General features: G+C 41.2%; 2 protein-coding genes across 6 annotated transcripts in view; one reads left to right on the forward strand and one right to left on the reverse strand.

Moving 5' to 3' along the window:
- Window positions 1-21952, forward strand: part of GET1 (guided entry of tail-anchored proteins factor 1) — a 92642-nt gene that overhangs the window by 45209 nt on the left and 25481 nt on the right. The gene's annotated exons all lie outside the window — the stretch shown is intronic.
- HMGN1 (high mobility group nucleosome binding domain 1) lies at window positions 3470-10939 on the reverse strand. Of its 5 annotated transcripts, none has more exons than XM_057504662.1 (6): window positions 10923-10939; window positions 10336-10459; window positions 9755-10031; window positions 8988-9012; window positions 6665-6790; window positions 3470-4812 (listed from the first exon to the last, which is right to left on the reverse strand). In XM_057504662.1, exons 2-6 carry the CDS (start codon window positions 10348-10350, stop codon window positions 4683-4685), a joined length of 573 nt encoding a protein of 190 aa, XP_057360645.1. In that variant the 5' UTR covers window positions 10351-10459; window positions 10923-10939; the 3' UTR covers window positions 3470-4682. The 5 variants fall into 5 exon arrangements, with proteins under 5 accessions (XP_057360645.1, XP_057360648.1, XP_036755202.2 ...); XM_057504665.1 differs by lacking the exon at window positions 10923-10939 and adding an exon at window positions 10755-10874 and having other exon boundaries at window positions 9755-9805; XM_036899307.2 differs by lacking the exons at window positions 8988-9012; window positions 10923-10939 and having other exon boundaries at window positions 9755-9805; window positions 9888-9917; window positions 9999-10031; window positions 10336-10628.

The following is a 21952-nucleotide window of genomic DNA, read 5'->3' on the forward strand; positions in this document are numbered from 1 at the left end:
ACTATATCACGCTGGAAAGCTTCTGTACAGCAAAGGATACCATCAATAGAACAAAAAGGTACCCTACAGTATGGGAGAATATATTCATAAATGACAGATCCAATAAAGCGTTGACATCCAAAATATATAAAGAGCTCATGAGCCTCAACAAACAAAAAAGCAAATAATCCAATTAAAAAATGGGCAGAGGAGCTGAACAGTTCTCCAAGAAATTCAGATGGCCAACAGACACATGAAAAGATGCTCCACATCGCTAATCATCAAGGAAATGCAAATTAAAACCACAATGAGGTATCACCTCACACTGGTAAGGATCGCCACCATCCAAAAGACAAACAACAACACATGTTGGTGAGGTTGTGGAGAAAGGGGAACCCTCCTACACTCCTGGTGGGAATGTAAATTAGTTCAACCATTGTGGAAAGCAGTATGGAGGTTCCTCAAAGAGCTCAAAATAGATACACCATTTGACCCAGGAATTCCACTTCTAGGAATTTACCCTATGAATGCAGCAGCCCAGTTTGAAAAAGAGAGATGCACCCCTGTTTATTGCTGCACTATTTACAATAGCCAAGAAATGGAAGCAACCTAAATGTCCATCAGTAGATGAATGGATAAAGATGTGGTACATATACACAATGGAATATTATTCAGCCATAATAAGAAAACAAATCCTATCATTTGCAACAACATGGATGTAGCTAGAGGGTATTATGCTTAGTGAAATAAGCCAGGCAGAGAAAGACAAGTATCAAATGATTTCACTCAGATGTGGAGTATAAGAATAAAGAAAAACTGAAGGAACAAAACAGCAGCAGACTCGGAACACAAGAATGGACTAACAGTTACCAAAGGGAAAGGGACTAGGGAGGATGTGTGGGAAGGGAGGGATAAGTGCGGGGGAAAAGAAAGGCGGTATTACAATTAGCATGTATAATTAGCATGTAGGGGGGGCATGGGGAGGGCTGTGCAACACAGTGAAGACAAGTAGTGATTCTACAGCATCTTACTATGCTGATGGACAGTGACTGTAATGGGGTATGTGTGCGGGACTTGATGAAGGGGGGAGCCTCGTAAATACAATGTTCTTCATGTAACTGTAGATTAATGATAACAAAATAACAAAACAAAAAATTCTGATGGCAGAAAACAGCAAAAAAAAATAAAGACATATGCACCCCTATGTTTATTGCAGCACTATTTACAATAGCTAAGACATGGAAGCAACCCAAGTGTCCATCAGTAGATGAATGTATAAAGAATATGTGGTACATATACACAATGCGATACTACTCAGCCATAAGAAACAAATTCTACAATTTCCAACAACATGGATGGAGGTGGAGGATATTGTGCTCTGTGAAATAAGCCAGGTGGAGAAAGACAAGTAGTAAATGATTTTTCTCTTTTGTGGAGTACAACAATGAAGCAAAACTGAAGGAACAAAACAGGAACAGACTCACAGACTGTAAGAAGGGACTAGCAGTTACCAAAGGGGTGGGGGGGGGAGGGCAGGCAGGGAGGGAGGGAAAAGGGGATTCAGCGGTAATATGATTGACCCACATGGTGTGGGGTGATCAGGGGGAAGACAGTGTAGCACAGAGAAGGCAAATAGTGACTCTGCATCTTACTACACTGATGGGCTGTGACTGCAATGTGTATGGGGGGGACACGATAACAGGGGTGAATGTAGTAACCGCATTGTTTTTTCATGTGAAACCGTAAGAGTGTATATCAATAATACCTTAATAAAATAAATTTAAAAAAAAGAAAAACCCAAACATACATGAAGAAAATTAACCTCATCTGAAAGAATTGTTTTAGCTTTTGGGATTAAATGATTTTTACTTTTTTCAGGTTTTTTTAAAAACATAATCCTAATCTTCCACAATCTGAAAACCAGTTTGTTGCTGACTTATTTCCCATCATCTAAGGCTCATTACCTACTTAAGCCTAATGTTTTGAAACTTTCAGCTCTCTTGTAATTAAGCATTTTAACTACAAACTCATGGAACTGTGGATGGTGATAGGTGGATTATCTTTAGGATCTCTAAGGGGTACAAAAATTACACATCCTTTAGTTTCACAATGCATTTTAATGGGAAAAATGTCTAAATGACAAATTGCGTTCTTTAAGTATTATGCAACACTTACAAATGCTATATGACATAGGGGAAAGTTCACAGTATGAAATTACAAAAGAGAATGTATAATGGCCTGTTTTGTGTATTCTTGTCAGCAATGGACCTGAGAAAAGTGCACCTTTAACTTAGCTATCTAGTAAGTGAATCATGGGTGTTTTTAGCTTGTCTGCACATCCCAGGTTTCTTCCCAGTATGAATGGTTCTTGGACTTGCACAATACACATTTCTCCTCCCTGCACTTGCCCAATCTCCCTCATTTCTGCCCCACAAACCCACACTTGTGCACACTTTCCCAGCACTGCAACAAGAGTATTTATTCCCTGGGGCTTCCCTGAAATCATCAATCTCAGTACTAGGCAGGTCCAGTGCCTGGAGTCCCCATTAAGTCACCCTTGAAAGGACCAATTCAACCTAAGAAGCAGGGCTACTGTAGTTTTGTGTTTTATTTAACAAACTAAAAGCTGATTTGTTTGCATTGTTAAAAAGTTGTCTTCCTTGTCCTTTTAGGATGTCTGAATTGATGTCCAGTCAACCACCTATCAATTATTGTTTAGAACTCATTGAAAGGGAGATTGACTTTTTGTTAAGTAGTCATCCCAGAAAATACGCCTCACAGTGGTTTTTAAAAATGTAAGTTTTCCAAAATGTAATTGTTTTCCTTGGACAGTCGATTAGTGGGTTCATTTTACCGTAACAGTCAAGGATGATCTACGAGTACTCACAATCCATTTTCTAGGGATAGTTTCTTTTAGGTATCAACTTGTAAATCGAAAAACCGTTTTGTTTTTAAAGAAAAAACCTTTAAATATATTATTAGCAATTAGAGTACAACTGAGAAAAGCTGTGACTTAAAAAACAAACTCCTTTATCACCATTCCAATGGGTAGGAGAGTTGGGTGGACAGATGCTATAGTTCTGGTACAAAAGCACTGCATGTACCAACACACACTGAGAGGAAATGTTTCACTTCGACGTATAAATTCTCATATTCAAAAACTCTATCTATATTAAGAAATTAAAGGCAAATTTGTCTTTACAAGTTTTAGGCCCTCCATAGAATGACCACCATGGAGACCCTGGCTTCTAGTCCTTTCCATTCACCAGGGGTTGTTGCCAAAACCCTCCTTTGGGTGTCAGTGTGCCTTTTCATTACTTTTTCTGTTGTCTCACCCTTCTGTAAATTATGATACCACACCTCACTGCTCCCTATGAACACATTCAAAATGGTCACTCAGGGCGTATATGATGGTCCTTCCAGAGCTGTGACACTTGGGTGCCTGCCTTTAAAGCATTCTTGCCTCTTGCCAATCAATCCACAGAAAAAATGTCACAGAGGTTTAAACTTTATTCCAAAGTCTCCCCCTTTAAGCAGTAACCATAGCAAATTTTCTCCAGCCCTGGTTTTCTATTTGGCAAATCAGTGCAGGTGTCCGATACCACTTTTAAAGGTTGTGTAGATCACAATATGGAAGTATGATATACATGAAAACAAATCTTGAAAATATGCACACGAATCAAACCAGATCTCACTCTAGCTTAGTCTGTACTTACAAGCTTACCACATAAGCAAATAATTACGTTATTTACTTTGCATCAGAGGACACTGTACTGTTTTCCCTTTACTAAACCACTCAGTCACACAAACACCTTTAGAGCACATCCATAGAATGACCACCATGGGGACCCTGGCTTCTAGTCCTTTCCATTCACCAGGGGTTGTAGGTGTTCAAGTATTAAAAATCAGACTCTTAAGTTTTAAGAAACTCTGGAAGAACAAATGTGGAAATTCTTTACATAAAATTTAAGCCAGAACTTAATTCATGTGCTTCAAGAAATTCTTTTAGAATTGAGGTTTTATTTGAGGGTCAGTACACAGATATCTCAATTTGTACACAATTCTTAATGTACGTACCAAATATCTAGAAAATCATGTAATTGCGATTTTTCACTCAAGTTATTCCAGTGACTTTCCAGCTTAAACTTTGGAGGCAAGTTTTCCTTAACAGGATATCAAGTACCGTATCTTCAAATATTGATATGCTGTTACATCAGTTTCACTAATTCACAACTTATCATATACACTACATATGCAGATTTTTAATCTTTCACAGCACATTAACAAAGTTACTAGGAAAACTGGACTACCAAGACCAAAGATGTTAGAGTGCACACAATTCTGACAGGAGAGCCAAGATCAAGGAGTGGTTTTCTTTAGGAAACCTACCAGAGACAACACAGGAGTAGAAGTAATTTAAAATGTTCAAGATATATTAAATGCACAACTGACTCCAAATTGCCATTTAGTTTATGTTTATATTACAGGATATAAAAACTACCCCCATTATGGAATGTTAAGCTGACGCCCAAGACAATCAAAGCCTCCCATATTCAATACCCCACTATTTTCTGGTTGTACCAAAAAATAAACAACCAGCAAATTTCACCTCTTAAAAAAAAGCATTTACACTTAAAAAATGGGATGAGGTGGGATCCCCTCCTTCTTAAAAATGTTTCTAGAGCTACTAAAAAACTTGCCATTTACAAAATAGTTGATAAAAATATTCCTCTGGATTGTACAAGAAGGGAGACAGGGACCACTGATAAGACATGGTATATGATATTAATCAGACTTGGCTTCTTTCTCTCCTGCTTCATCAGAGGCTGGACTCTGCAAATCAAAGGAAAAGTAATGACCAAAACAGAAGGGAAAATGATTCACATTACTGCTACGATCATGGAGGTCTTCAGCATTTAACACATCTAAGTTTTACTATACATAACTATTAGGTCTTAAAAACACAGCCAATCTTCATTATCTTTGGATTCTTTACCTGTAAGTTCACCTATTCACTGAGATTTATAACACCAAAATCAACTCTTGCCACTTCCATGGTCACAGACACAGAGCAGCAACAAATCTGAGTTGCTCCAAGCACTTTCCCAGCGGATGCTGTTCTGTCTCATTTCAGTTCTATTTCTATTTTTGTGTCTTTCCTCCAGTCTTTTTAGTGCAATATTTAACTTTTTTGGGACAAGCACAGTATTGTCTAGTATTGCTAAGTTTGAAATGAATATGATGTGCTTTGTGGAGAATATACACTGGGTAGCTTCATTAGGCATTTAGGCATGAATTACAGTTCTATTTTTGTTGGCTCTGAGTTTGTTGTTAACGTAACAGTGGCATACATGCAACAGACAAAACATAAAGTAAGGGTGTGCATTCATCAGCTAATGGAAATGCTGTGATCAGAGCATAAGAATCTAACCCAGTATTTCACCTATGTGCAGGTGGTTCAGAATTCACAGCAACCTTACAGGACACAAACCATGATGAATAATGAGAATCAACTGCAGCTTGGTAACATGTATTAGAAGATCAAATTCTTTAGAACAGCAGTAATAACGTCATCTTAATATTGCATAATGTTTAAAGTAGGTTAAACAAGAAAATGTAAACTGTGACAGCAAGTATCACAATTTAGGAATAAATAATTGATTACTTTAAAATTTCATCTATAAATATAAAAGTTAAAAAAAAATAATGTGGTTTATCTTTCCTAGTTTAACCAACCTAAAAAAAAAAAGCTTGGCTTAGAAAAAGCTATTTATCAAAACCTTGAAGCACACTTATATTTTAAAGAAAAAGCCTCTTTTCCTCATAGCTTAAAATAACAGTTTTTTGATTTGCTTTAACTGGGAGTTATTATTCCCGGACAAGTGGTTACTTTTAAGAATAAATTTTTATTAGAAATAAAACTAAAAAAATGTGCCCAATGAGGGGAACTTTTAAATTCTAAAGCAATATACAGAATATAAAAACAAAATAATAGTAGTTCTACAGATGGCAATAGAAGGAGACCAGGATTAGTTTAAACAAGCGCCAGGGTCATGTGAAATAAAGAGGAGTGTTATACCACCAAGTAAATTAAATCCTTTTAACAACCCACACCAGGGATTTTAACAATCAACACTAGTACAACACAAATGGGGGATGTTACTGGTGAAACAGCAAGTACAGGTGCCCCCTGAACAAAGTGATGGTTAACGGTACTGAACCTCCCAACCCCTCCACACACACCGAAGAGTAAAAACTCCACACGTATTTTGACTCCTCCCAAACTTAACTAATAGCTTGTTGATCAGAAGCCTTACCAGTAACAAAAAGTCAATTAATGCATGTCTGGTGTATGTATTAAGGTACTGTATTCTCACAAAAGGCAATGTTTTTTCAAATTGTCAGATTTCCAAATAATTTTCTAATATATTTACTGAAAACAATTCATGTAAACAGACCCTTGCAGTTCAAACCTGTGGTGTCCAAGGGCCAACTGTATTTCTTGTTCACTCACTTAAAAAGAAGCAATTTACATATGTATTTTCAACTATGATCTAATTCATAAAACAATTACTCAGTCACAAAACTTTGCACAATTATAAAAAGTAAAGGCTACCCTATCTGCTACTGATAATACCCAATTGATTACTGTTCTGAGTCAAAATCACCACAAAGCACTTCTGACCTCATTTTTAGTTTCTCCGTTTTCTGCAGGTAAATCTTCTTTAGCTTCCTGGTTAGCCACTTCGGCCTGCTTTCCCTTTGCTCCCCTTTTCCCTTTTGTTTGCACTTTCTTGTCTGAAGATTTATCCTATGACAGAGTAAGAGTATATTAAGTATAAATGTACTCCTATTATTTCCTGACTTGCTATAGAGACAGTATTCACAGGTGGTGTGATGGTAATGCAGTGTCACATGTCAGCCTGCATTATTTAGCAGACCTTTTACACAAGACACCTTAAGGTCCATCCCCAGTCATCAGGACAAGGGATGCTAAGGAGAACTATCTAACAGTACTGACACACCAAGCATCCTTGGACTTGATCAAACCTAAATTCTGAGTGCACAACTTCATTTTCTCAGTCACCCACTACTTTCTGAAGTTCCACATGATCAAACAAATGAAGTGAATAGTTGCAGGAAACTTCATCCCACTGTAACCCTACCCACCCCCCAAACTTCCCTTGAGCATTAACAATAATCAAACTGTCAAATAACCACTGTCCTGTTCAGACATTTACCCTCACAATTAACTCTTCACCTGAAAAAAAAAACACCACATTGTAACGGTCAGGCTATCCCGCTACAGTTATCCCTTGGTATCATTTACTAAGTAGCTGAAAGTATCAATTTTGAGTCTATCATTTTCATTTAGGTGGGGAATCTGAAAAGCACAGGTATTAGTATGAGGATAAGAGGTTAAAAATTTAAACCACTTTAAAGCAATAGGAAACAGTATTTTTGGATACCATCCATCAATGTTCAGGTGAAGGGAAGCCTAACACTTGTTAGTATTTCCTGTAAATAAAGAATGCAGGAACAGCTAAATTAAATTAGGTCATCGGTGAGTTGTATCAAAGACCCCTCTCAGTACTGACCCAATAGTTGCCACAGACAGATAAGCAGATCTCCTGCTTGGACAAACAACTCCAATGTTAAAGAGGGGGAAAATATTAGTGCAATGTATTCTGTACCAAAGGTGACATTCCACATGTAAGCATCACAGCTACTAAATTTCCCATGTCTTTAGGATATTAAGTTATGTAAACACCACATTTGGGACAACACTGCTACATATATGGCTACCATGAACTGTCACAATAGCTTTTGTACTTAAAACTGTTCTTTTGTAATCTGGTTTCTTTAGGTTTCTCATTAATTTCATTACTACTATTCTCATAACCAAAAAAAATTTAAAACCTTAAATGTGAAAGATAACCTTGATTAAATAACCTGAGCTAAAACAACACTTTTAACTATTAATAGCTAGAAAGCTTGATGGAAACAAAAATCAACATGCTTTCCTAATGTGTTTCAACCCTCAAAATACTTTTATTAAGAAAATTACACAAGTCAGATGCACACTGGAACACACATGCTTTGTTAACATTGTGTCCCAGTAGAATGATAATCAATACATAAGTTTTCCCTTCTGTTTAAGGATTTAAATTGGACTACGACGACAAAGATGTATTATAAAAAATAAAGCAACCACCCCTCCCATTTTTCCTTTGTGAAAACTTAACTGACAAGTTTGTTCCTCAAGGAATAAAGACATAAAGGCTTACCTGTTGGTCTCTCAGAGAGAAATATGTTGACTGTATCTCACATCCCAAACCCAACTGGGGGTAAAATCTCAACTGTTTTCATTTTAAAAGAACTTTTAGGGCAGACCAAAATATAGGCAGAAGTAAATAAGGAAGAAAATTTTAAGAGGGAAATGGGCATAGTATTTCAGTGAATTAGATTAAAAAAAAAAAGACTCAAAAGCAGGATAATACTACACTGTTCGTGCCAACAATCTGCAACATCTGCTGTTCTTTCAATTTTCCTGAAAAACTTGAGATACTCTTTGTGTACAGAGAATTACTGCATTATCTTCTGGTGTAAGAAATTCTAAGTTAAGGTACCATGCTTTATACCTTCCTCCCCTTAAGAAAAAAAAAATCACAAAGCAGAACTTTGTATTGAAGAAGACTAAACATTTTACACTCAGCCCTATACCATGCATGTTTCAATAGAGAAATGGGGGAAGGAAACTGATCATGCAATGCTAAGCTCTACCTGCACTTTTAGAAGAGGGATGATGGTGTTAAGGATTTTTTTTTTGGCAGCAGACTTCAAATTTAAACTCTGTTTTGAGTGAACAGAAATGAGTCACACCATGAATTTCCCCTGAAGAACATAGTAGTTTCCCAGAGGATCGTTTCAATACTATACCCCAAATCGAAATTATAATGATTTACGTATATTTTGCTTTTCCAACTTGTTTTCAAGCATACACATACCAAAGGACAACTTCATTCCAAAGACCTGTAACGTGAATAATGCAATCATGAATCTATTCCAGAGCAACAACCATCACAATATTTATGATTAAGTCAGACACTGTTAGGATAAAATGATTTAACTCCTTCACACACAACTGCCAAATAAAATATTCTCGGAATACTGTTAGTTATGCTCTCAGAAAACACAACTTTATCTACCCATCCACCCCTCCATGTAAGATCCCCTACCTTGGCTTTTAAATGTTACTTACAAACACCTACGTATTCCCTTTTTCCAGGCCTCAGTCCTAACTTTGCTGTTCTTGCCGAAGGGAAACAAGCATGCAAGGAACGCACAAGTGCTAGCCACAAGGTACACAACATAAAGAATGGATTTCTTCTGTAAGCTAAAATTATTAGTATCTTCAATTATTTTAAGTTTTTCAAATTCTTCGGCAGCATTAACACAACCCATTACACTCCCTAAACCAGAATGACTATATCCGTTGTATTAACCCAGGCTATAGAAAAACTGTTTACCAAAACTATTATAATATAAAAATTAGGGAGGCAAATAGGATACATCGTCCACTTTTCAGGAAACTGTGACAGCTAACTACTGACTACAGTGAGACTTTCAAAGCCAAGATATTAGACACTAACAGTGTCACGACCTCAGAGTCGCTGGTCATGGCTTTTTATTAAGAAAAAGTCACGCCTCAAGGAGCGCTGCAGCATTTCGGAGACACCACGGTCCGGTCCGCTGGTCTAAGGTGGAAACCTACCTTTCCTGCCGCCTTTTTTGGCTTCGTTTCCACTTTTGCAGGAGCAGGTTTCTGAAAGGCAAAGGGAGCACTGAGTTTCCTCACCGGGGACGGTCCCACGGAAAAGAAACCGTCTGGGGGTCGCGTTACTTACAGCTGACAACCTGGCCGACCTCCTCTTGGGCTTTGAGAGAGAAAAGAGAATGAGCGGGGAGGGAGGGATGCGCGCGGACAGACCCGCCCCAGGCGTAGGGCCGCCTCTTACCTCGTCCTTTGCCGCGCCCTCGGCGGAGCTGACCTGCGGGAGGAAGCACAGGGCGAGTGGGCGCCGCAGCCACGGCGCCCCGAGAACAATGCCGGCCGCGTGACGTCAGCGGCTTCCCGCCGCCCGTTCGAATCTCCCACCCGGCCCCTCGGCCACCGAACGTTCCAGAACACCGCGCTCGGGCCGTCGTGCGCGCGGCCTACAGCCTGCCCGCTGCAGGCCCCGCGCCTCCCTGGAGGCCCCGGCGCCGCAGTGGAAGCGGCGGGGCCCGGGCTTACGGGGCGCCGCAGACGCCGGAGCATGGAGGGGGCGTGTGCGGGCCGTGGACGGCGCTCACCTTCCTCTTGGGCATCGTGGAGGCGCGGCGGGCGCGTGCCGGGTGCCTGCGGGCCGCGGCGCGCCGAGAGCCTTCGCGAAGCTGGGCTGCCTGGCCGCTGCCGCTCCTCCCGCCGCCCGAGCTGCTGCGACCCGCCGCGGGGGCGGTGGGAGAACCGGATGGAACCGGATTGGGAGCCCGCCCCCTCCTCCCCCCTCGTTCCCCGGCCTCGGGCTCCCCCTTCCCGCTGCCGGGCCGCCCTCCGCCCCATCCCATTGGCTGCGGGGCCCACCGCGCCGCAGCCCCAGCCCGGAATAGGCAAGGTAGGCTGTCACTCGACCACTGCGCCCGCCCCCGCTCTCGCGCCCCCAACCCCCGCCCGCCGTCTCGCGGGGCCCCAGACTCAGGCGAGGGGGCGGGGCCCCAGAGGCCGCTCTCACCTCACGGTAGTTTGTTTGAAGCCAAGCCGCAAAGTGCGGTCTGCGTGCCGATTGGCGGAGGCGCACCACGTGGAGGGTGGTCCCGCCCATGTTTTTCCTGGAGACTTGGGCGCCCGCCAGAACCCTAAAAGCCGCAGGGATCGAGTCCCTAGCTTCTGGGAGACTTACTGTTACTGGGGAGGGAGAGATCAAGTGCCAGGTAACTTCTTCCACCTCTGTCGGCAAGAAAGGCTATCTAGGGAGCCCAGCTTCGCAGGCCTGTGGGAAGTGGGTCCTACTGCGCAGGCGCCGGAGGGGAGGTCGTGGGAAGGAAAGCAGGCGTGGGCTCGGTGCCGGGCGCTTCTGCGCAGGCGCGAGTCTTTGCGACTCTTCTGTGCCCACTTGTATCTCTTCTTACGCTGAAGACCAGCAGGCCGCGGGTCGCCCACCTCCGGCCGTTCTTAACCCGTGGGGTCACCCGGCGACCACATGCTGTTTTTCACCTAAGCACCTTTTAAAGTGGGAAAAGAACTTAAAGCTCTTTTTGAGCCTGAGCTGGAAACTCCGGAACCAGTGAGGTCGCATATTACCCTATTTCTTTAATGAAAAAGAGAATTACATTTAAAATAGGATGAATTGAGTTAATAGAGAAAAGTTTTGATGGCAAATTATCAGCTGGGATTCTTGGAAAGTAAGAGATGTGGGAGTATGTCTTGCCAATGGGTTTCAGCCCCGGGCAAATTTGCTATGGATTCAGTGTGACCAAAAAAAATGACAGCAAAACGTTCTTGGGGTGAAAGGGTTATACCCAACTTTATTTCCAGGTGGCAGGTCAGTCACTAAAATCCCGTTCACTCAGAGCAAGTCTGCATGCAGCAAGCCAGTCTCTGCCTCTGGGCCCCTCTGTCCTCACAGCCGTCGTCTGGGCCCCTCTGTATGCACAGTCGTGCCTCTGCACAGTTGTCTCGCACAGCTGTCCTCTGGGCCTCTATGCACAGTCGTCCTGCGCAGCTGTCCTCCGGTCCTCTCTGCACAGTTGTCCCGCACAGCCGTCCTCTAGGCCTCTGTCCCGGGCACTGCCACCACTCCAGCCTCTGCTCTGCTCTCCTGCAGCCTTGCAGCCCTGCCACCGTGTCGTGCCCAGAGCACTGGGTAGAGCTCTTTTTATAGAGTCAACAGCCATGTATTGCCCACAGGTGTGCAGTGAGCTAGTCAACCACAGTCAGGTGAGAATCCTGGCCACAGGAACTCTCATTTTATCTACAGAGTACTTTTAGCCCAAAACATTGGACACAGACCAACTGTCCATCCTTAAAGATGCCGGGATAAACGGTGGCGCCGTCACAGAGCGGAGCTGAGCTGCCGCAGAGAGGCAGCTTTTTATGGGGGAAGTGAAGTTTGAAAACCACTGGTTGGACCGTGTGGCTCCTAGTCAGTAACTCTAGTGACTTCCCTTCTTATTCGAGAAGGTCTGAAGCCCTTATACTGGCTTGTAGAGCGCTCTGCAGCTGGCCCACTTCACTGATTCCCAGAGCCTGTCACCTGCTGTTTCCTGTGCCTCACCTCCTTCGCCAAATTTCACCTTCTCAGCCCTTTTCCAACTGTTCACTTTAAAAAGTGCAGCTCCCTATCTACGTTTTCTGCCCCATTTTCTCCATAGCATCTATTGAATATATAGCTATACTGAATATAAAGTTATACACAATGAATTTCAGGAGGGATACACAAGAAAGCGGTGTCAGTGGTAGTCTCTGAGGAGAACAACTTGGGGAGGGGGTGGGGGGACTGGGTAGGTTAAAATGTATCCTTTCCTCTTTTCTGTCTACTATCTGAAAAAAATAAAAGATTCACATCATGGAGTGTCTGAGTTTGGGGCATGAACATGTACAGAGCACCTGCCCTGTGCCAGGCATTATGATAGGCCCTGGAGTAGAGAGACTACACACAGGGCATGTATTCCAAGGACTGGGAGTGGTAGTTTAGTGGGGAGACAAAGTACACAGATTGGCCTAGTAAGGGAAAGGAAGCTATAGGCAAGGGGATTGCACATGCCAAGGCACGCAGACTTAGGAGGATGCAGTGACCCTCCGGAGCCTCCAGAGTAGCAGGATGGTGTGGAGAATGGACAGTGAAGAGTAGAGGAAAAAGGAGAAAGGACACCTGCAGAAGGCATTTTGTGCCAGGCTAAGGAGTTTGGCCCTTATCCACTGAGACACTGCAAGGTCTTAAAGGCAATGGCATCCTGAGATCTGAACTTAACCTCATAAAGGTCTTTCTCCAATGAGAACTGAAGATGCACAAGCACAGAGGTGACAAGCTGGTAGCCTACAGACACTTGCTTTAGCACATAAAGTTGGCAGTGCAAGCACAAAAAGTAACCAGAGAACTCAGTAGAAAGACTGTTTGGTAGTATCTTTTAAAACTAAGCAGACACTCTATGACTGAGTAATTCCACTCTTAGAAACATACCCCAAAAATGCTCACATCTGTTCACCAGAAGACTTGAAGTAGAGTATTCACAGCTCAATTATTTTATAGGCCCAAACTAGCAACAGGAGACTGGATGAATAAACAGAAAACTGTTCATCACTGAGAACGGACTGTGCAATTACACACAACAAATGTGGATGAATCTCACAAGCACAATGTTAAAAGATGTTGGACCCAAAAGAATACATAGAGTGATTTCATTCATAATTTACAAAGGCAGGAGAAAACAAATCTGTTTGTCAAGATAGGTTGGGGGTGAAATTGGGGACTAGTAACTAGACTTTAGGGGGTTGGTTCTATTTCTTGATCTGGACGTTGGTTGCGCTGATGCCTACACTTTGTGAAAATTGAGCTGTGTGGGTATGTATACATTTATGGGTTTATATGAGGAGCAAAGTTTTAAACAATTTTTTTTTGGCCACAGTTCAAAATCGCATGATTTCACACAGAAATTCAGCCGTTCGCCTTCTGGCCTCCTTTGTGTGTGCATTCCACAGACTGCACTTGACCTCCTAACCTCTAAGGAGGCATCCTTTCTCCAGCTGGCTAGGGTTCCAGCCCTGCTGATTTTTTAAAAATTAAAGTACAATTGATACACAATCTTATGTTGGTTTCAAATAACTAAGCACAGTGGTTCAACATTCCCTCATATTATCAAGTCCTTACCCCCTCCGGGGTGGTTACTGTTCATCAAGTGTAAGATGTTACAGCATCATTAATTGTAATCTCTGTGCTGTACTTCCGTCCCTGTGACCAACCTATATTGTGATTTCGAATTATTGTGCTCCTTAATCCCCTTCTCCCTCCACTCTCACCCTCCTTGACCCCTTTGGTAACCACTAGTCTTCATCTTGATTTCTATGAGCCTACTGCTGTTTTGTTCCTCCTGTTTTGCTTTGTTTTATATTCCACAAATAAGTGAAATCATTTGGTATTTGTCTTTCTCCACTTGGCTTATTTCACTGAGCATAATACCCTCTAAATCCATCCATGTTGTTGCAAATGGCTGTATTTCTTTTCTTTTTATGGCTGAATAATATTACACTGTGTACATGTACTGTGGTACATATCATCTTTATCCATTCATCAACACTTAGGTTGCTTTCATATCTTGGCTGTTGTAAATAGTGCAGTGATAAACATAGGGGTGCATATGTCATTTTGAATCAGGGGTCTTGTTTTCTTCAGGTAAATTCCTAAGAGTAGAATTCCTGAGTCAAATGGTATTTCTATTTTTATTTTTTTGAGGAACCTCCAGATTGCTTTCCACAACAGCTGTATCAATTTACATTCCCACCAACAATGTAGGAGGGTTCCCATTTCTCCACATCCTCACCAGCATTTGTTATTTCTTGTCTTTTGGATAGTGACTGTTCTAACTGGTGTAAGGTGATAACTCATTGTGGTTTTCATTTTTATTTCTCTGATGATTAGCCATCTGGAGCATCTTTTCATATGCTTGTTGGCCATCTGTATTTCTCCTTTGGAGAAACGTCTGTTCAGGTCCTCCACCCATTTTTTAATTGGGTTATTTGTTTTTTGGGTGTTGAGGTGTAGGAGTTCTTTATTATTTTGGATGTTAACCCATTGGTAGATGAATCATTTATGAATATATTCTCCCATACTGTAGGATGCCTTTTTGTCCTGTTCTTTGCTGTACAGAAGCTTTTTAGTTTGATGCAGTCCCACTTGCTCATTTTTTATTTTGTTTCCCTTGCCTGAGTTCAGGAAAAAGTTGTTCATGTTTATATTCAAGAGACTTTTGCCTATGTTTTCTTCTAAGAGTTTTATGGTATCATGACTTCTGTTCAGGTCTTTGACCAATTTTGAGTTTACTTATGTGTATAGAGTTACACAGTAATCCAGTTTCATTCTCTTACATGTTGTCCAGTTTTCTCAACACCAGTTGTTGAAGAGGCTGTCATTTCCCCATTGTATATCCATGGCTCCTTTATCATATATTAACTGACCATATATGCTTGGGTTTATATCTGGGCTCTCTATTCTGTTACATTAATCTGTGGGTCTGTTCTTGTGCCAGTACCAAATTGTTTTCATTACTGTGACTTTGTAGTAGAGCTTGGAGTCAGGGAGTGTAATCCCCCCAGCTTTGTTCTTCTTTCCCAGGATTGCTTTGGCTATTCGGTCTCTGTTGTGGTTCCATATGAATTTTAGAACTGTTTTTTGTAGTTCATTGAAGAATCCAGACCTGGTGATTTTTCTCACCTGTATTTTCTTCCTGGGCTCTGAAGGCATTTCAGTTTATGATGCCTATGTAGTAACTACAGACACCACCTTTTATATTTTCATTTATTTTTGGAAGAAAATACTTAAATGTGGTTCAAACTTCCAAAGATACAAAGGAGGGGTCTCTGTTTCACTTCTGTGCCCTTACATAGCTAGTTCTCCAAAGGAGAAGCCAATGTGGCTGCTGCTCATATATCCATCCAGAAATACTTTACGCCTATATAAGCAAAGATACTTATATATGTGTGTGTGTGTGTATGTGTGTATATATATATATATATTTTTTTTTTTTTCTTGTTTTCACACTATTTGGCACCTTGCATTTTTCATGATGGAATTTGTTTCTTATTAGTATTTATAAGATTCCTCCTCTTTTTTATTGTTGCATTGTATTCCATTGCATAGATAGATATACCAACCATTTTAAAACTCATTCTCTATTGAATGGAGTTCCAAGTTGTGTCCAATCTTTTGCTCCTATAAAGATTCTTCAAGGAATAACCACATACATATATGTCATTTGACACATTATTTAAAACAACAAAATGTTCTTGCAGACCCTGTTGCCAACAAGTTATTTTTATTATAAAGTTCACTTACATCTTTGGAAACTTAAAAAGAAGAAGTTACAACATTTAATGCTTAGAGCTTTTAAACAACGACAAAGCCAAAATTAATTTTTGAATCCAAAATCTCTCTAAAACCAATGCAATTCAAATCAACAACATTAGTATGAAGAATGAGTTTGCTAAAAGCAAATCGCTTGAATGCATATGGCATGTGGCCCATATGATCTATGTAGACATTGTTCTGACACTTTATTTGTACAACTGACAAGCTTAAATACTTCAACTGAATAATGAATTGATTATTTGTTCAGACCTTTGTGATGTGAGTAGGTTTCCACATTAAAAAAACAGGTACAACTGTGGTTAGCTGGTCTTACTTGGTGCCAAACATAACCACGCACCCAACACAGGTGCTACAAATAGGCAGTATTTGATAAAAAATGGGAATCTGTGCTGAATGATCTGGAATGTTGATGATATGAAAACAAAAAAAATCCCAGGACGTTTGTATATAAGCCCAGAGGCATCCTTGCCACCACTCCACCCTGGTGTCACATGCTCCACTTTGGAAAACTATGCATTGATTCAAGCTGGTTGGCTAGTGAGGAGGTTCTTGCAGAGATTCTAGACAGGATAATTATGAGCTTAATGCAGGGCACAAATGGTGACAGACAGGGTTCTGAGGGAAATTGAGGAAGTAGAATGAAATACAGACAGCAGATTGCCTACCTGGTGCCAGGCACTGTCCAAGGCACTGGGGACATAGCAGTGACCACCAGAGTCATGCTGTCCTCATGGGGCTTTTGTTCTAGTGGGAATATGATAAAGCAGTAAACAAGATACTCTCATGTAGTGACAGTGGCTTGAAGGAAGAAAGTGTCACAATGTAGAGCATGCTGGAGGCCTGCTGACTGGGCTGCTGTGATGGGATAGTCAGGGAGGGCCTCTGAGCAGCCAAGTGAAGGGTGAGATAATCTGAGGGTGAAGCCTTCTGGACAGAGGAAACAACTGATTCAAAGGTCCTGAGGTAGGAGCAACTTTGGTGTATTTTAAGAAGGGAAATGTGCTTAGAGAAGAAGACAATGGCCCGGAAGCAAGGAAGGGCAGTAGTGGGGAAGTGATACCAGTGATCTGGACTGCAAGCAGAGGTCAGGGCAGAGGGTGGGATGTGGAGTCAGGTGATTGGGCGGAGTCCCAGGAGACCAGTGATACAGTTTAAAGTTGCTTAGGCAGTGAATGACGATGTTGGCAGTGGGGTTGGAGACGAGTGGAGGGAGAGTTTGGGATATATTTTGGTGGGGAAATGGACAGTACTGTTGAGTGTTCATATACAAGGGAGAGGACAGATGCTTTTGGCTCTGAGTAATAGAAACACAAATTACCATAAGCAGTAAGGAAGTGGATTATCTATCACTACAGAATGTTTGAGACTGGGGGATTCAGCAGCTTAATGTTTTATCACAGTCTCAGGTTCTATTCTCCCCGTTTTTTGTGCCTCTTCCCAAGTTGGCTTCATCCTCATTCTGGAATTGGAATTCCAGATGTCATGTCCAGAATTATAGCATCCAGAGAAAGAATGTCTCTCTTCCCAGAAGCCTCACTCATTGCCTTTAGTTATTAGTCAAAATTGGGTCATGTGTAAAGGGAATGGGATACCGTTAGACCAAATCAGGCTCACCCCTGGAGTTGGGTATAGGAGAGGAGGGAGTGGAAGCTTGAACAAAAATAAGGGCCCCATCAGAAAGGAAAAAGAGGAGATGGATTGATAATCATCTCTGTCCACTAGAATGTGGGGATGGGGAGCCATTTGTCCAGTTAGGGACAGGGGGTTTGAGGGCAAGCAGGTTTGGTGTTGACACATTGAGTTTGATGTGCCTGGGGAACATCCAGTGTCCAGCAGTTGGATCTACTGGCTGGAGCAGTGGAGAAGGAGAGAGCTGAAAGAGATGTGTGGGTGATGGCTGAAACCTCAGGTCAAGTAAGGATTGCCAAGTGCCTACTGCACTGACCACTGTGGATGTTGCCACATGTCCTGCTGGAGCAATTTCAGTGAGTGGTAGGGTGGGAATGAGACTGAAGTTCGGGAAAGGAAGGAAGGAAGGAAGTGGAAACAGTTCCAGACCCCACTGAACTTTGCTGTAGTGTACTGTGTTTCAAGATGCCCACTCTCTGGGCCAGTCTGTCCATGTGGTGAAGGTAGAAGATAAACTAGGGCAGGTGTGAGACAAGCCTGTGAGCAAGAGAAGGTAGGAGGAGAGGTGATGATCAGAACACTCTGTTGGATATTCAAGCTCCTGGAGAAGCATGAGCTGCAAGGGAAGCAGACAAGGCCCTGGTACAGGAGCTCCCCATGATCATTGTGCTGAATGAGTTGAAAAGACCTGCCAGAACACAAAGAGCCTAAAATGACCAATGGATGCAGAACTCTCCATGCAGTGAATGTTTCTAGCCTGCCTGCAAACTTTATGGAGACATGACTATATGATGAATTGTTATTAGGTAAGATCATTGGAATTATTACAAGCTTTCCCTTCCAGCAGTTCACAGCACTGGTTGTTATTTTACAGAGAATACTAAGTTAGAAATTCGTCACATTCTTTCCAGCTCACAAGTGAAGCCCGGTTTTCCAAATATGGAAACGAAGTGTCTTAGTCTGTTTAGGCTGCTCTAACAAAAAATATAGACTAGGTGGCTTATAAACAACAGAACTTTATTTCTCATGGTCATGGAATTTGGGAAGTCCAAGATCAAGGTGCCAGCAGATTCGATGTCTGGTGAGGCCCCACTTCCTGGTTCATAGAAGGCTGTCTTCTCTCTGTGTCCTCACATGATGGAAGGGGTGAGGGAGCTCTTGGGGGGGTTCTTTTATAAGGGCACTAATTTCATTCACGAGTGCCCCACCCCCATCACCTAGTCACCTCTCGAAGGCCCCACTCCAAATACCATCCTACTGGGGATTAGGTTTCAACTTTGAGTTTGGGGGAGACAAGCATTCAATCTATAGCAGGAACACTCTCTGCATCTCTTCTAGACCACTCAGCTTCTGTGGCTTCAAAAGAGAATCACCCCACAATTGGGCAGCCACTTTGTAATATTTGAGACTTGAGTAGAAACATTCTACTACTTGTTATGGGGCACTTGTTCTACCTGACTGTTGAAATCACGTGAAAGAGTTTAAGGTTTCCCTGGCTTGTGTGAGCCCTAAAATCAGGGGCAATGGTAGAGGCATGTTAAGCTGGCGTGGTTTGTGGGATGCCCCATTCATAAACCTACAGGAGCAAACTGTTTCAAGTTTGGTTAGACCACCTTTGTGGTTTGGATTTCTGGCCAGAATAACATCTACAAACAGGAAAAAAAAATATTCTCAATGCCACTTTTACATTTAAAGAAAGATTTCTTTCTGAATCTTTTCTCAGAAGCATTGTAGTCAATGAAGAATTCATGTGTTATTTTCATTAAGGAAAAAATGGGAAGAGATGGAATATAACATGACATTTCATTATAGTTAATGGTATTAGATGTTATTCTCATGTGATGACTTCTCATTGTCCTTTCTGTTCAGGGAAACCAGATACAGCATAATTAGCAAGAGTAGATGAGTCTTACATGTGTTTTCCTGCTTATTGAGCCTAAGAGTAATCTAGTCTCAATAAAAAATGAAAAATCTTTTATTTTGTGACTTATGGTCTTTATTGTCACATCATTTTGCATCATCTTCCTGTTGCTTGTTTTGATCCTATTTGCATGTTGTGAAATGCTCTTTGCTCCTTTTAGGGGTACCAGGCTGGGTAATCAGCTCCCCCTACCTCTCTGTGTGAAATACCATGCGTTCAGGTTTGATCTAAGGAGTGCTTTCTCATCATCAAAATGTACCTGTCCTGTTGGCTGAGCCATCAGGGTTATTGTTGCCATCGGTATCCCTAATGGGAACGAGGAAGTGCAGACTTGTAGACGAGTCTGTTTACTTGTATACTTGCCTTGTAATCTTGGTGAACCTGATGTGGACTCCAGTTCTCTCAACCGGGAGCTGGTCTCAGGGGAAAAGAGAATTGCCCCTTTTCAGTGCAATGGTAGTGAGCTCAAGGCTGTGAGGGGAGGCAGGGGGATCAGAAGGTTGTATTTTTCTCTTTCCCTTTTGGAAATTTCTAACCCAGACCCATTAATCTAGTGTACTTTTCTATGGGTGTGAGATGAAAAGATGAAATAGAATTGACTCTTGAACAACTTGGGGGTTAGGGGTGCCCCCCCCACATACAGTCGAAAATCTGCATAAAACTTTGACTCCTCCATAACTTAACTACTAATAGCCTACTGTTGACCAGAAGCCTTACCAATAACATAAAAAATTTAACACATATATTGCATGTTATGTATATATTATATACTGTATTCTTACAATAAAGCAAGCTGAGAAAATAAAATTGTTGGATATCTCCAAAAATTTTCCAGTATATTTATTGAAAAAGACTGCATAGAAAGAAGTAGACCCAGGCAGCTCCACACTGAGTTGGTTCAAGGGTCAACAGTACATGAAATTCTTTGTTAACTCGTGCATGCTCAATCCCCCATTAAATCAGCCTCCTCTGTTTTTAATAGCATCCCATGCTACTTTTTTGAAAAAAGTTTTAAAGAATGCACACTACCACTATTTGATACATAACCCTCTTTTATTTTAAATTGTTTACTAACAATCTAATGAGCACCCATAAACCCATCATCCAACCTTGGAACTAGGGCACAGACAGTTACTCAGATAAGCCTATGTGTCCCTTCTAAATACTTTGTGTGCTGTCAATTATTTATGGCACTTACTGTTATTTGTTTACATAAGTCCCACAAGAACAAGGACTGGGACATGTGGTTCACCATATTACACCCTGCAGTTAGTAAAGGTTCTGACACACAAAAGGCGTTAATACCGTACGTTAAAAAATTTTTTTAGTTGTAAAAAAAAACCCATTGCATAAACCTCACTTGCTTTATGTGTAAAATTCAACAATTCTTAGTAAATCTACAGAGTTATGCTATCATTACCATAATCCAATTTCAGAACATGTAAATCAGCGTGAAAAGATCCCTTCTGTCCTTTTTCAGTCAACATTGGTCACACCCTCAACTTCAGGGTGATCTGCTTTCTGTTATTATATTTTAAAATCTTCTGCTCCTCAAAAGACACTTTTAAGAGAATGAAAAGACAAACCACAGACTGAGAAAATATTTGGGAAGAATATACTAGGTAAAGGACTTGTATCCAGAATAAACTCAAAACTCTATACTACGAAAATAAACAACTCAGTAAAAAAGGGGCAAAAGATTTGAACAGATATTCATCAAGATATAAGAATGACAAATAAGCACATCAAAACCTGCTCAATATCAATATCATTAAAGAAATGTAAATATAATAAAAAATGATAATGAGGTACCATGCACATCTATTAGAATGACTACAATTTAAGATAAGATACTAAATACTGGCAAGGATGCAGAGCGTCCATACTCAACACTGCTGGTAAGAGTGCAAAATTGTACAACGACTTTGGAAAATAGTTCAGCAGTTTCTTAAAAAGCTTCTTTTAAGGCAAAGGAACTGTATTTTTTTTAAATGCCAGTGTAATAAAAGACTAAGGGTATAAAATGTTCCAGATTAAAGGAGTCCAAAGGAACATGTCAGTGAGCAGCAATACCTCACCCTGGGCTGGCTCTTGAGCTGGAGGGGGAAATGTGACAAAGGACATTATTCAGTCAACTGACAAACTGGAACATGGAGGGCAGATTCAAGTGTGGTATCAACGCTAACTTTGCTGAGTTACATGAGTGTATACATGTCATCATCAAGGTGTACACTCAGATTTGTGCATTTTATTATATGTACCTCAATAAAAAAAGAACAAAAAAAAGTTCACTGAATGT

The sequence above is a fragment of the Manis pentadactyla genome, chromosome 1, assembly GCF_030020395.1.
Source record: "Manis pentadactyla isolate mManPen7 chromosome 1, mManPen7.hap1, whole genome shotgun sequence".
In the NCBI taxonomy this organism is placed as follows: Eukaryota; Metazoa; Chordata; class Mammalia; order Pholidota; family Manidae; genus Manis; species Manis pentadactyla.

Excerpts from the sequence above, each read along its gene's own strand:
- HMGN1 (XM_057504656.1), bottom strand. The coding sequence starts at position 10,590 with ATGGGATGGGGCGGAGGGCGGCCCGGCAGCGGGAAGGGGGAGCCCGAG. Across the intron at positions 9,013-9,754 it reads CAAAAAAGGCGGCAGGAAAG|GTCTTTGGAATGAAGTTGTC; the intron begins GTAGGTTTCCAC and ends TTCACGTTACAG. Across the intron at positions 6,791-8,987 it reads TGGAATGAAGTTGTCCTTTG|GATAAATCTTCAGACAAGAA; the intron begins GTATGTGTATGC and ends ACTCTGTCATAG.